The 14,804-nt window shown below is 58.1% G+C and overlaps 1 protein-coding gene across 1 annotated transcript; it reads right to left on the bottom strand.

Moving 5' to 3' along the window:
- Positions 1-8,072: 8,072 nt before the first annotated feature.
- LOC104580484 (phospholipase A2, membrane associated-like) lies at positions 8,073-8,968 on the bottom strand. The gene is made up of 4 exons (XM_088529599.1): positions 8,906-8,968; positions 8,468-8,607; positions 8,290-8,400; positions 8,073-8,216 (listed from the first exon to the last, which is right to left on the bottom strand). Exons 1-4 carry the CDS (start codon positions 8,966-8,968, stop codon positions 8,075-8,077), a joined length of 456 nt encoding a protein of 151 aa, XP_088385725.1. The 3' UTR covers positions 8,073-8,074.
- Positions 8,969-14,804: the final 5,836 nt, after the last annotated feature.

Below are 14,804 nucleotides of genomic sequence, written 5' to 3'. Positions count from 1 at the left end.
GCTCTTCAGAATGAATTTCCAAGCACCTATTATCTTAAAATGAGTTTCTGCAGAGATCTCCAAGCATGTACTAACTTTCTGCTTCTCCAGTTGCAGGAAGAACAATTATTTGGTAATACTGTATCAGCAGGTATACGAAAAAAGGTTTGAAATTAACAGGAAAAAAAAGTAAAGACTTTATTTATTGTTTTGGAGTTAGATGAAGGTGAGAATCTTTTTCGTCAGTGGTCTGAGTTATCTCCTTGGATGCTTTGATTTTTCTTACAGGGACTTTCTACTTCAGGTTAAATTTGCAGGAGCTTTATCTTACCTTACTGTTAACAGTGTTAACAGTTCTCAACTCAGGAAAACCTTTTTTTTTTTTTTTTTTCCTATTTGAAGTTAGAAAGTAGAGGAGCAAAATTCCAGAATGCTTTCCAGTGCTAAAATGTCATCTCACACTGTATCATGTGTAAGACTTCTTTCTCTTTCCTACCTGAGAGCATCGTGACAAACTTTAGCATAAGCAGAACCACGTGTGCCTCTGGCGCACGGAGCCACACTGAGCTGCGTGCTGTACCAAAGTGATCGTACAGGAAGGGAAAATAGCACTGCCGAGCCCACGCTTGCTGCTTGCACACGTTGGAAGGTGATTTTGCCTGCAGGCTGTTGAGTCCTTTGCATGTTTTCCCCTTACTGTGCGGAGTGGGGAAGGCTCTTGGAGCCCTCCTGAGACTGCAGGACTGATTGGTGCAACCTGGTGAAGTCTAACGAGGCAGCAGGATCCAACCTGAGCACGTGGGAGGTTTCTGCTGAATGTGGTCAAAATGGGCTGTGTTTTGGACATCTGCAGTCCTGTCTCCTTTGCTTTGCTCTGCGGCTTTAGAGCTGCAGTCCAAGCAGGCGCTTGATAGTCATTAGTCTCCAGATGAAATTATTGTAGCCAGTGGATCAAAAGTCCTGGGAGCAAGCTTCCAAGTAGCAGGAATCCCTGGAAATCCTGCCTACTTCACACTTCATAAATCAACCTTTTTCCTTTTCCCTCATCTTAAAATTCCTCTTTGGTGAAGTCACCAAGGACTTTGGAATAGGTAGCTTGAATCCTGTGGCACTTTCTCCTGTAGCACTGGGAATACAGACTGAGGTGTGGGTATCGTGGGGCTTGGCCCCAGCTTTGCGGCTTGCAGTGCCTCAGCTTTGCTCAGGATTTTGGGCTTGCATCGAGCACTAAGCTGTAAGAAAGCAGCTGTGCACGTGCACAGACACCCCTGCTGCAGAGAACAGGAGACTCCTCAGCAGCCAGGCTAGACACTATGTAGAATTTTTCAATGTGACGGATGCTGCTTTGGAAAAAAGTCTTTTAAATCTTTGAAGTTTACAAATCAGCACTGCAATATATCTGCTTTTTTTCTGACCTGCCAAAACAAGTTCTGAGCTACTCTCTGTCCTGTGCTATCCTTATCAGCAGCTTCTGAAACATAAAAAGAACAGAATTTTGCCTTAAATGCTGATGGTGCAGGAGAAGAACAGGCTTGAACAGTAGCAACAAAAAGTGCCTTAGTTCCTGCAATAAGTTTGGTGGAAATGAAAGTAATACAAAGCAGCTCTTACGGTGGGATAGAGTGTCAGGCATGTGAAGAAGCATCCGATAGCAGCTTTAAGTGTTCGTGCTACCCGGGAGTAACTGCTCTTGAGGGAGGTCTGAGCAGTGTTTGGCAAGCAGGAAGAACGCCCATGAGTCTGGAATTCAGAGTGGTGTTCTTCAAGTGAAAAAGCCACGCTGGAAAGTTTCGCTTTATGCGAGCTATTAGATGGGCTGTTGCTAGCCCTGTTATTTCCTGGAATTAGTTTTCCCAAAATTTTCACAGTAGCAGGAAGAGTGGGATGCCATAGCTGTAACTGGAGAAGTGCTGGTCGCTTGAGCAGTGTGAGGGAGCCTGGCCTTCAGCTTACAGCCTGTGATACCTCTGAGCAAGTACAGCTGAAAACACCTCATCTCCAAGTGCAGTTTGATTAAAACAAACTCCTAATGGGCTGTGCTTCTCGTTAGCCAGTAATGTACTCTTGATTTTTGGCAGGATAATTTTGTACCCGGAAAAACCTTCTTGTGTCTGAAGATTTTAAACTTTTGGTTTGTTTTAGTGGTTTTGTTGGTGGTGGGGTTTTTTTTGTTGTTGTTTGTTTGTTTTTGTTTGTTTGTTTTTTACCTTTAGCTGCTGGCATTATCACTGGTGTTTTCACCAGCCCTTATGATGTTGTATTTATTTCTTTTCCCCAAGGGAGTCTTTATGCAAGAAAGTCATGATTTACTGTTTTGTTGTCCATGCCTGCTCTTCAGCAGAGCTAACAGATCCCCGTGATATGTGTTTGTGGGCTAATAAACTCGCATGTTCTTTGGTGTTTGGCTGAGAAGAAATCACTGTTTGTTCTTAGCTCCCATCCCAAACTACTGCTTGCCGCTCTTCAACGGGCCTCACCAGGAGGTGCTTTTGCCTGGAGCTGCTGCTCGTGTTGGGGTATGCTGGGATCCTGCCGGAAGGGCGATGCCTTGGGAAGGGTTCGAGCTCGCATCGTGGTCGAGAGCGGCGCGATGGAGCCCGGAGTCTGCTGCCACTGCCGGCTGGGGACATCCCGGCCCCGGAGGTGGGTGCACGGGGAGGCCCTGGGGACGCTGCAGAGGCTGCCGAGCTCGGCTGCTGCCTCTCCTTGGGCGCTTGCAGGCCCAGCTTGGTGTCCTCGGTATAGGAGGGACTTCTCTGCTGCTCCTGGTTTGTGCTGTATCCTGCTGTTCTTCGAGGGCATCCAGGTCGTGTATTCTCTCAACAGCAGCCCAATCTGCAGAGCCCGAGTAGCCAAAATAAGCCCTGCATCCCTAGCAGTGCTCTCGGAAGGGGCCTGCCCTCACCACCCTGCAAGGCTTGTCCGACTCCAGACTCACGGCAGCGGCTCTGCTCCGCTTACCAGCCCCAAACGGGTGTTCTTGAGCAGCCACTGCAGCAAAGCCCACAAAGATATGCAGCTTGTCCCGGCAGCTCGCGTTGTCCCGTTCCTCCCGAATGCTTTGGGAAAATCAGAACCTCCATGCGCACTTTTGGGTGTAGTATAAAAATCAGGTATCCAACACTCTTAAAGCACTGGCTGATCACACCTTGTGACGGTCTGACTGATGCGTGCGTGCATAAACCTTAGAGGGCAGCACAGCCTTGAGAAGCACTTTCCCCAGCTACTTTCTGTCTCATCTTCTAGTAAAAATGTTTGGGATTTGGCTTTCTCACTGAGGAGAAATTCAGATAAATTTGGAACTTGAAAAATTCTCTCTAGTGATGGAAAACCAAGTTCTAAACGGACAGGAAAAAGTGATTAAAAGGAGAATGGAAGGAATGCTTTGTGGAGTTAAAAAAAAAAAAAAAAAAAAAAAAAAAAGATACCCCATTTACTGTCGGAAGCAAGAAAACCAGGGGAGCTATTAAAGATGTTGCTCAGAGGAGTGATGTGCCTTCCTCTGGGGAAGGCAGTGTTAGAAGTGCCGTTAACACTGAAGGAAACTTGACCACAGCTCCGCACTGGAGCAGGGGCTCCCGGGGTGCTGGCGCGGGAGCTAGGTATGCTTCTCCCTCCAGGTTTGTCCCCAAGAAGAGCCCGGCCGGGGAGCTGCCGTGGGCTCGTTTGGCTCTGCACCCTGTTGTTACTGCTCCCGTGGATATTGCATTTTCTCCTGGGCTTTGCCAGTGCTGCCTGGTTTTGTGTGAAATGTGGGGTAGAGCAAGGGGCAGGGCTCTGGGGCACGTCGCCTCTGGCGCGCGTGAGGTCAGCGTGTGGCCTCCGCCCAAGGGCAAGTCTGGCCTTTGGGAGACTCAGTTCTAACCTTGGCTCTAATCACAGCTGGTATTTACTGGCCCTGCTCCGAGCACGTTTTTGTCCCCACCTTCCCCAAAAGTGCCCTTTTTTTTTGGTCTTAATCCTCTCCTGGATTTCCTGCATCTCCCTGCAATGGGGTCTCACAGGGTTGAACCTCATTGCACTGTTTCTTACAGCACAATGTCTGCCCTTTCTGCACAGAGTAGCAGAGAAAATACTGCAATTATTAGTACTAGCCAACTAGCAGTATTATCTGAGAGTGGTGCCCAGCCCAAACGAGGCCTTTCGTGCATCCAAGACACAAGAGCAGTGTTCTCTTTAATTCAGAACTATGAATTTAATTCCCTTTATTGCTTGGTATCTCAGTTCAAAAAGGCTCTATCTCACCATTTCCGTATTTCCCATGGACAGGGAGAAAAGGCAGCTGGCGCAGAGCATCCTGCAGCTGGGACTCACCGACGCGGGCGGACGCCGAAGGAGCTGCGGTCCAAAGTGGGTGGCAGCCACGGGTTGTGCCCTCACTTCTTTGGCTGCTCCTTTTTCCTTTGAGGAATAAGGTCAGTCTTTTCTAATAACCCACCGGAGCGGCCGCGGTGACAGCGGCTTCGCGGGGGTTTCGCAACGGGCCTCGGAGCGGGCAGGACGTGAGGTCAGACGCGCGGCCGCTGCCTGCGCGCCGGCCGCCCGCCTCCTGGGAGCATGTGGATTCTGTCTCCGTTGCGCAAGATGTTTTTTTCCTTTCAAAGAATAAGGAAAATATCTCATGACGACACAGTTAGGCCCTCGCGGGGGTCTCTGGACAGGACGATGTTGAAAACAGATGGATTTGGAATGTTGATACAGGGCTACCTTTCCCCCTTGCATCAATTCCGATCCTGCTTTTGGCACTTACAAATATCTTTTGCATTTCAATTTCTTTCTGGGGAACAGCGACCCAGACAGCTGAGCAGCGCTCCGAGCTCCACGTTAACCGTCTCTCTGCCTGCACAGGGGGGTTTTGGAAACACCCACGGATCCCTGCAGCTTTCCTGGTGCTCAAGCAGCAGGAGCCCTTGCGGAGCTACCCCGTCCCGTGCAGCCCGTCTCCGCGAGGATCCCCTGTGACTCCCACCCAGCCAAGGCTCTTCCCTCCTTCCTGGGTGTTCGCTCATCTCCCACAGGACCAAACTCCTCCTAAGCAGGGAGGACAGTAAAGCTAGAGGTCTTGGACCTAACCAGAGGGAAACACTTGTAATTTGGGGGAGGTTTGCTGCTGCCTTTGATCTCATCTGGCCTCAGGGAGGCAGGGTCCCTCTGGAGCATGAGGAACGCCGATGCCCTGGGTGCTTTTGGGGTGTTTCCCCCACCGGGGATGCTTGCAGGGCTGGGGGACAACACAGGCAGCTGACAGTAGCATGAGAAATGTTTCAGTTTTCAGGCTTCATCTGGGAATTTGAGCAAGGAGCCTAGTTAATGCGAAATCACTCAGAGGAGCGGAGCTGTTTATTCTCCGGTTTTATTTTGAGGAGGGATAAGAGACCTGGCAACGCAGCGAAAGCCAAGGGCGCCGGCGGCGCCCCCCGGCCCTCTGCGTTCGGGAACTGGTGCCAGGAGAAAGTCGACCGCGAGTCTCCCGCTGCTTCCCGTGCCGCCGCCGCTCCGTCCTGCCGCGCCGGGGGAACGCCACGGCCGCGTCGCTCCCCGCGGGCCCTCCTCGCCTCCGCCTTGGACCGAGGCTTGTTGTCCTCGCAGGGAAGCCAGGCACCCCGCAGCCCCTCCGCACGCGGGGGCAGTGTCAGAAGCAGCCACCTCCCGCGCGGCACTTGCGTCGGCGGGCGCCGGGGAGCCGCGCGCGCAGGCGGCAGAGCCGCACGCGCCGCTCGCACCGGCACGCGGCCCTCCCGCACCAGCTCCCGGAGCCTGCGGGGCAGAGCGCCGCGTTGGGGCCGCCCGGCGCCCGCGGCCCGGCCTCCCCCCGCCGTGCCCCGCAGCTTACGGCAGGCCGCGGCGCGGGCGCGCGGGGTGCTGGGCAGCGGGCAGCGCCACGCCGCCAGCCTCGCGTAGCAGCAGGCACGGAGCAGCAGGCAGCACCTGCCCGGAAAGGGGTGTGAAACACGAGGCCCTTCCAGCATCACCGCCCTCCGCCCCAGCGCCAGCCCCTTCCCCCTTTGGAGGGATGCAGCCTCCAGCCCCTTCCCGCGTGGGGTTCACCCCCATCACACGCTGTTTTTCCCTGCTTTTTGGTGCTGTACCGCTCCGCTTCAGCCACCGAGGCGCCTGGGGTGCCCCATCCTGCCGAGCAGCCGGGCACAGACGCGTTGGCCACGGTGCTTCCCTCGAGCGCCGGCGCGAAGGCGGGGGGCAGCGGGGGCCCCTTGGCGCCCGCCGGGAAGGTGCCTGCAGCGGTGGCGGGGAAAGACAGGATTGCCGCGGTGGAACGGGCCGCTCGCGCAGGGCCACCGCGTTCAGCAGGTTGCCGAGCGGGCCAGGGGCTCCCCGGGCTCCCACTTACTGCACGCGAGCAGCGCTGCCAGCACCAGCAGGACCCGCATCCTCCCGATCCTCTGCAGGGCAGCCGGGCTCTTAACGTGAAGCGCCGCGTCCGCCTCAGCCCTCCGCTTTTATACGGCGCCCCGGCCCTCTCCCACCCTCTCCCGTGGGCTGCGGCCCGCGGTGACGCAGCGCCTGGACGCAGCTTTCCTGTTTGGAGGGAAGCGCAGGGATCCCGTCCTCTCCTCCCCAGTGCTTGCAGCGTTTGCTCGGGACATTGTTTATTTCGCTGTTAACCGCGGAGCTGAGCGGTGCGAGCGCGGGGAGCCGCAGCGGCGCGGGGAGCCGCGGTGCTCACCAAGGCAGAGGGCGCTTCCCGCTGCCGCCTCGTGCCGGCCGGGCCACGGCATCGTCGGGGCGAGCGGGGCCGGCTCAGGGCCGGCACGCCGCAGCGCGGCGCTGTAGGAGTCGCGGTGCCGCCGCAGGCAGAGCGCCAGGCTGCGGTCGCACTCGCAGGAGAGCTGGGCGCACCAGGAGCCCTTGGCTGCGGGAACAGGGGTGCGCGGGGTGAGCGGTGCCGCGGGGCCGCCCGCGGGCGCCGCGGGGCCGCTGCTCACCGCAGACCAGGCTGCCGCCGTGCCAGCCGTAGCGGTAGCGCTGCCACTTGCCGTCGCAGCCGTGCCGCAGGAGGCCGTCGTAGCAGGCGTCGTGCTGCTGGCAGCACCTGCGCGGGCGGCACGAGGCTCCAGACGGGCCGTTGCGGCGCCGCGGGGACGAGCGGCGCGGGGGGCACCCACCGGTCCGTGGCGTCCTTGGGCTGCCCGCGGCCGCCCCAGCCGCAGTGGCACCCGTAGAAGGCGTAATGCAGCACGGCGGAGCGCCCCGTCGCCTCCGTGATCATGCGCTTCAGCTCCCGGAGGCTCCCGTGCGCTGCCAGCACGCCTGCATGGGGGAGCCCCCGGGCAGAGGAGGAGGAGGAGGAAGGCCATGGCCAGGCCACCGTGCTCGCGCTGCTGTGCCCACGTGGAGCGCAGGCTGCTGGGGACACTTACCCCACGCAAGCAGCACAGACAGTGCCAGGAGGGGCCTCATCCCTGTGGCAGTGCAGGAGGCGAAGGCCGCGCCGCTGCTGCCCCACTTACCGCGGCCGGGATCCAGCCCCCAGCGCTTATATAGGCAGGGCGCTTCGCTCCTCGCCTTCGGATGTGATTTACCGGAGGCCTCGTGGAGCGGGGTTGTTGGGAAAGCAGAAGGATGCTCCTCTTCCCCTTTCCCAGGAAGGTCCCAAGCCCTCCCCACCCAGCACGGTGGAGGAAGCGCCGCGCTGTCCTCTCCACCCCAGGAGGAACCCGAGGTCACCGAGCCCCCGGGCTGCGGCGGTGCCGTTGGAGCGTGGGCGCTGGAGCCGTCCCCGGCCGGGTTTCCCCTGCTGCAGCCGGGGCTTCCTTCCCTCCCCGCTCACCCACGGATTCTCACATATTGGCACATAAGCAAAGGCTGTGCCCCCTGCTTAAACGAGCCTTGACCAAAACCCACGCAGGGATAAAGCATTTCCAAGACCTTTTATTGAATCTTTTTTTCTCCCTGGGATGGGAAACCAACAGGGAAAAGAGAGGAGGAAGAGGAGCTGTTGCATCCGTAACGGCGTGTCCTTCCTCGCCCCCAGCAGGGCCTGTCGAAGGGGAGGGCTCAGGCAGGGGCTCGGCTCGGCGCTGCCACCGGCCTTCGCTTTCCTTAGCAAAGGCCAAGGGAAAATCCATGCCCCCCTTCAGCACTGCAGCTTGTTCCCTCGGCACTTGAGCTTGAAGTAGAAGCGGTAGGATGTGTTGTAGGACGGCAGGGCGCTCGCCAGGCATGAGGCCACCTTCTTGTCGCAGTGGCAGCTCTCGCTCCTGCACCAGCTCTGCTCGCTGCCTGCGGGGACGCGAACGTCACCGCTCGCGTCTCGCTCCCTGCAGACCGGGGGGCCGGGACCCCGCGAACTCACCGCACACGACGTCTCCGTCGACGACGTCGAACTCGTAGGGGGTGAGGAGGGGCCTGCACTTGCTCTCCCGCAGCTTGCGGTAGCAGCAGTCGTGGGCATGGCAGCACCTTCGGGGCACGACGCTCAGGGCCGCTCGCCCTGCGCGGGGCCCCGCCGCGCACGCCGGGTACTCACCAGTCGGTGGCATCCACGGGGGTGCCGCGGCCGCCGATGCCGCAGAAGCAGCCGTACCAGCTGTAGGAGAGCAGGCCGTTCCTGCCCGTCGTGGCTTTCACCATGCGCTGCAGCTCCAGGACGCTCCCGCGCGCCGGCGGCTCTGCGGGGAGGCCGAGGGACGCGCTGGGACCCGGCAGCGCAGGGTTAGGGGTCGTTCCCAGCTGGTCTGTGGTCTGTTAGAGGGTCTCCGTGCCCCACTTGTGTCCGTTATCCGGCAGGGCCAGCCTGGGACTTGGCACAGCGGGTGACGAGAGGCTCCCAAACCCCCCGGAGTGCGCTGAGCCCTGGCGCCCGAAAGCCTCACGGCGCTAACGGAGACCTCAGCGACTCCGAGAGCGAAGCAGCGGGGAGAAGCGGCAAAGCTGCAGTCCCTGGTTGCTTTATTCCAGCACAGGCGAGACCCCAAGGAAGGCACTTACCACACGCCAAGAGCACGGCGAGCACGAGGAGATTCTTCATCTCTGCACGGGACCCGGACGACGAGGCTGAAGTGCCGTTGCCTCCTGGGGAAGCCCCGGCTGCAGCCAGCGGCCCGGGGCTGGGACGGGCGCGGGAGCAGGGAGAGGGCAGGTAAATCCCCTGCTCCGCTGACCGCCCGGGAGAGCCTGTGCAGCGCCCGAGCGAGCGGCTTCCCCCTATATAGGGGGAGAGGTCTGGCCCCTGCGGCCCTGCCCTGCGCTCGCCGTGGCCTCGCTGGAGGAGGAGGCCATCGCGCCGGCGGAATTGCCTCCGCTCGGGGCCAACGCCTCTTCCCGATGCTGCCACTCACGGTCCTGCTTCAAAGGCGGTGGGATGAGGTGGCCGAGACGTTGCCTGGAGGGGGGAAGGCAGCTTGCTGGGGAAGGGAGGAATTTTCTCCTGTCTCTGGAGCTTTGCGCTAGCTCCGGCGCTGTCTCACGCGGCTACCTGGTGCAGCTCCCTCCTGGAGCCCGTTTTTGCCAAGCTACACCCCAAAACCCTAGGGAGCTGCTTCCCCGAAGCCTGGGGAGGCTGTGGAAGCCCCTTTGGGAAAAGCTGGTGGGTTCCATCGCAGCGCTGTATCCCTGAGGTGCAGGGGAAGCGCAAAAGCTGGTGAGATAAGGAACAAAAGCCGCTATCGCTCCCAGTTTTTACAGTATTTGCCCACCGTCTGGGGCCGCTCCACCCCGAGCCCATTCCCTGCCGAGGTTTTTCCCCCCTGCTTTGCCCTTCCGCTTCCCACTGCACGCGGATTAAAAACACCCCATTAGGAGACCCCCAGGCTCCCCCCGGCTTTTCCAGCACTCCCTGCTGCTTGTGGCTTTGCAAAGCTGGAAAAGAAGGGGAGCAGCAGAGGGTTTGCACTGGTTAATGGTGTAAACTTGCGGCTCCAAGTTTAATTTTCCCACCTGGACAATGTACTTTATTTTTTTTAGGGCTCCCCACGTGCGACGATGGCTCTGGTGGCTCCACGTCCTCTGGGCTCTGGTGAGACCTGTCAGTACCATCCACCGGGCTCCCCTCCTAGTGCCCCTGCGCCCCTTCTCCGCTCGGACCAGGGATGGGATTTTCCCTCCCGCTGGGCTCGGGCGCCTGCGGCCGCCTGGTCCCCTCCGTGCAGGGTGGAGGCCGCGGCTTTGAAGCCCGATACCTTATCTGGGTTATGTGGGGCTCGCGGGAGGCGAGCGGTTAATGTTCCACCTCGAGCTGGGTGCTGCTTCCTCGTCCTTCTCCCTGCCGCCCTTCCCCGCTCCTGCTTCCTCCACCTCCTCTTCCTCCTCCTCCCCCTCTCCCTGCTTCTTCCTCCCCCTCTGCCCCGCTCAGACTCATGTCCCATCCCGGCCCCAGGACGGCAGTGAACCTCCCTTAGGGGAGGTCCCTTCTACATATGGGACCCTCTGTTCCCTGTACTGAGGAACCCCCCACATCCGTAACCCGCCTTTATTTCCCCCTGCCAATGGTCTCAGTACGGGGAATTGGCCTTTCTGACCATATTCATATTTTTGGAGAAGAGGGACTCTCGCCTTCACCATCCTTTCATCCTCCAGGGCCTTGTACCTGTTGGACAGGGGTACCTGGTAGGGTGAGATGGGAGAAGAAGGATTTCTCCTGCCACCTCGAGTCTGGACTTTTATCCGTTCATCCTCATCCTGCTTTCTTCTCCCTTGTGTTGGCTGGGGGAGGGAAGCTGTACTTCTTTGTTGCTGGGGTCTTCCCGGTGCCTGCTCAGCTATTCTGGAGGCCAGAGCCTGGCACCACCCGTCTGTGTCTCTCTGGCCATCGATTTAGCCCCTCTCAGGAAGGTTTCCCCGGCCTGAGCCCCCTCTCTGGAGCCCTTCCTTACGAGCACGTTCTCCCTTTCCCTCTCCCCCTTTCCTCTCCGTGCTTCCTCCCCGCTCCACCTTTCCTTTTTCCTTGCCGCTTTCCCCTCTCCTTGACAGGCAAAGTCAGAGGGGGAGAGGGAAAGGAAGAAGCGCAGAGGGGGAAAAGTGGGAGAAGCAAAGGGAGAGGGGGAGCAAGTGAAAAATAGGATTTTTCTAGTTGTCGATATTTTCTGTGCCAAAATAATTCTTTTTGCATAGGATTTTTCTCTGTCCTGTGCGTGTACGTCTGTCAGCTTGGGGCTCGCGGTCCCTTGCCGTGCGGGAGCTGCGGGTCGGAGCGTTGGCCCGCGGCGGTGCCTGGTGGGCAGGGGGTTTTGTGTCATTCCAGTGGGACGGTCAAACAGCGGGGTCTGTTTGTCTGCTGTGGACATCTCTGCTGCCACCGCGGAGGTGCCCTGTGCCGTCCCCATGGCTTGGGGTCGGGCTCAGGGCTCGTGTTCGAGGTCCGACCCTGCCATCTGTCGTCTGTGACTCGCCATGTCAGGTAGTAGATCATGGAATCACAGAATGCCCAAGGTTGGAAGGCACCTCTAGGGATCATCTAGTCCAACCCCCTGCACACGCAGGGTCACCTAGAGCACGTGGCACAGGACTGCGTCCAAGCGGGTTTGAAGATCTCCAGAGAAGGAGACTCCACAACCTCTCTGGGCAGCCTGTTCCGGTGCTCTGGCACCCTCACTGATAAGATATTTTTCCTTAAGTTCCTGTGGAATTTTTGGTGTTTCAGTTTCCGGCCGTTTCCTCTAGTTCTGTTGGTTGCCACCACTGAAAAGATGGGCCCAAGCAGGGACCTACATGGGGCCGCGGGTGCGGGGGGTTCTGATCATCACCTCCTCAGGCCCTAACAACTCCTTCCTTCAAATTTTCTATATATATCCTTGTAGTGCTGGGCAAACCGTTAATTAGGGGCCTAAGACGGACTGAGGCTTCTGGAGCCGTTAGTGGAACATCCAGATGCCCCCTCAGTTGGATGACCGGTAGCTCCCTCTTCCTTTCGGGTCTATTCCCCCTACCCAAAAAGCAACTTGATCCGTAACAGATGGATCAGCAGCTGGGAGCCCCTCACCTAGGAACACTCCCAGTCCCCAGAAACCTCAGGATTCTTCTCTAGCGGAATTCTGACACTGCTGGGAAAGAAGCTCTCCTGGATGCCTGATGCTCCCTCGGGGGTCCATCCATTCCCACCCGCTTGGCACTTCCACACGGCACCCGGAGTGCTGGGGCCAGGGCAGGATGCCCCGGAGCGGCTCCGCACGGAGCTCCCAGGGAAAAGCTGTGCCCAGCGCCAGTGCCAGCCCCAGCGTGGGCACTGGCACGGACCCAGTCCAGCCCAATCCCGAGGGGCTCCACACAGCCCTGGCGGAGCCGCAGCTACCTTGGGCCCCACGGCCACCAGGCGGACCTCGAGGGGAGGCCACACGAAAGCCTCAGAAGGCCCTGGGGGGCTGTATCAAACCCGCAGAGCCCTCACGGTCCCGTGCGCACAGAGACCCCGGGGGCTGCCCGTGAGCCCGCAGCGCTCCGCAGACCCCGCGCACACGGAGGCCCCGGGGGCTGCTCCAAGGCCCACAGGCCCCCGATCTCTGCTCACAGAGGCCCCGGGGGGTCACACGAAAGCCCACAGGGCTCTGCATCGTCCGTGCGCATGGAGGCCCCTGGGGACCGCAGCAGGGCCCGCAGGGCTCCCCCGGCCGCACGTGCACGCAGACGCCGCAGGGCCGCACGAGTTCCCGCAGGGCCCCCGGCCCCTTTCAACCAGGGGGTCAGAGATGCCCTCACAAACCTTGGTCCAAGCGATCCGCCTTCCATGTCCCCTCACCAGTCAGCCGCGGGGAACAAGCCCGTTGCAGTAAGGAATTAACGCCATGTACTGCTAGGAAAAAGCAATTCCGAGCTTGGGGATGCGAACGAACTGTGGAATGGCATTTTGGCTTCCTGTGCTCACCCCCTGAGCCATCGCTCACGCCTGTGCACTGCGTCACCCGGGGCCTTTTCATTCCCACTCCAGACAGTTCCTTCAGAAAGGGGGCCTGACCCTTAAGAGATCAGAGCCCTGTTTTAATAAACTAACAGCCGGTTTTCCCGATGGGAAAAGCAGACCCTTCTCTTACCAACCGCTTCCATGTGGGGTGCTGCTTAACAGTCCCCAGGTTTCGGAACTCGCACGGAGATGTTACAGCTTTATGTAATAAAACATCGAGCCGACTCCTCACACATTAAAATAGTTTATTTTGGTTGCAAATCCTTAATATTTTTAAAACAAAATGACATCAGTGCCTGTTCACAAAAACCCAAAAAAAAAAAGAAGGAAAATAAAAAAGACAAGTTTAACAAATAAATTAATTCCCTTCCGCATCCCCCCCACCTCCCAGTATCAAAAGTGCAAAATAGGTACCTATTTTTCAGTCCGATTTCTCAGGCCACGTTAGCGTTAGCTCCGGGCAGGCTTTCCGCGCTGCCTGCCACCCTCCCGCGAGGGAAGGGCTTGGTTCAACCTTTCGCCTCTGCCCTGCGCTCCTTGCTGTAAGGATCAGAAGGTTTCGGCTTCTGAACCGCGCGCGTGTGCTCGGTTTCGATCGGTTTCGATACAGTGCGTTAGGGCTGAACTTCCTCGCTCTTTGGATGAGGAGCCGCTGTGGGCGGAACAGATCGAGCAGCGTTTCGCGACGGGACGCGCCGCTAACGGGCCGAGCGCCGCTCGAGGCAGCGGGTCAAAGTGGGGGCGGTTTGTGGCTTGGGGTCGCGGTTGGAAGCAGCAGCTCAAGGGCCTCTGGCCGTGCTCTTTTAAAGCAAATAAAGCACCTGACACCGCGAAACTCGTGGTTTTCCACTCAGCTACAGCCTTGCGCTAGCCCTGTCCTACAAAGCAGCTTTGGGGAAAGCACGAGCGCTGCGTGGCCGTTTGAGCCAAGCGCGATGAGGTCCAGCAGAGCCAGCCCTGCATTTCATCCCCTCCCTGCCTCCAGGCTCAGCGATACGCCTGCACCTCACCTTCTCCTCAGCCAGGAGAAAGCCTCTTCTTCCTCGCTGGCATCTTAGGGCTCTTTCCATGCAGCAACACAAGCTGCCACGCAGACTCCACTGAGCTAAATCCAAGGAACCTCACGTAAGAGGCCAGCAGCAGTTATCTTTGCCTTTATTTATAAGTACGTTACACATGTTGTTGGAGATATCTGTTGGTGGTCAGAGTACACCAGTGCATAGGGAGGAATGCAACAAGCCAGGATTTTGTGAGCAATGAGGTAATGTGGGCAGTAAAACGACCTGAGCATTCCCGGAGCTCAAGCTGGGGGCAGCAGGTATCTCCGAGAAGGGCACATTTATCCCTACGAACTAGCTGTTCTGGCAATACAGTAAATACAAAGGCAGGGGTACAGCGAGCCTGTATTTACCTTGGCAGAAGTGCTTTATGATAAAGGTTCAGAGCCCCCACGTAAAGTCAGCCTGGAAGAGAATTTGGGAATTTAGCAGTCACTGAGCCTAACAGCAACTCACTATTGCCAAAGTCTTGGGTTCCTGCACTGAGCGCGTGGAGGAGCTTTATGCAGAGATGTAGCAAGCAGCAGCTCCGGAAACGGTGTCTCCCGGAGCCACGGTGAGGAAGCAGGAGAGCCCCAGGCTGTGCCAAGAAACCCTTCTGCTTTGCTTGATTGTTTGAGGAGCAGAAAGCGGCTGCTGCTTCCCACCTTACCCCAGCACGGCGTTCCAAACGGACCCCGCGGCACTGCTGGAGCAAAGCATTAACCCAGCTCTGCAACGCTTCTAACCTTAGCAAACCCAGCGGTGGAAAAAGCGAAACAAAGCGAGGCAGCCAGCGCTTGAGAAACAAAGGTCTGTGGCGAGGATGAAAACAGCTGAGATGCTGAAACCAAGCACCTTTAAACCCACGCCTGAAACAAAACTAGTTTCACGCATAAAAGACGGTCTGATGATACAGCACTTCTGGGGCAACG

This window comes from Tinamus guttatus, unplaced genomic scaffold (assembly GCF_059628265.1).
Source record: "Tinamus guttatus ecotype Peru unplaced genomic scaffold, ASM5962826v1 Tinamus_guttatus_pri_ptg000332l, whole genome shotgun sequence".
Classification (NCBI taxonomy): Eukaryota; Metazoa; Chordata; class Aves; order Tinamiformes; family Tinamidae; genus Tinamus; species Tinamus guttatus.
The sequence above is the reverse complement of the archived record's forward strand: the minus strand, read 5'-3'. Positions and strand labels throughout refer to the sequence as shown.

What these genes read in the sequence shown, in the direction of transcription:
- LOC104580484 (XM_088529599.1), bottom strand. Translation starts at nt 8,968, where the DNA reads ATGAAGAATCTCCTCGTGCTCGCCGTGCTCTTGGCGTGTGGTAAGTGC. An exon ending in CCCGTGGATGCCACCGACTG is followed by an intron (nt 8,401 to 8,467) that starts GTGAGTACCCGG and finishes CGTGCCCCGAAG; the next exon opens with GTGCTGCCATGCCCACGACT. An exon ending in GGAGACGTCGTGTGCGGTGA is followed by an intron (nt 8,217 to 8,289) that starts GTTCGCGGGGTC and finishes CCCCGCAGGCAG; the next exon opens with CGAGCAGAGCTGGTGCAGGA.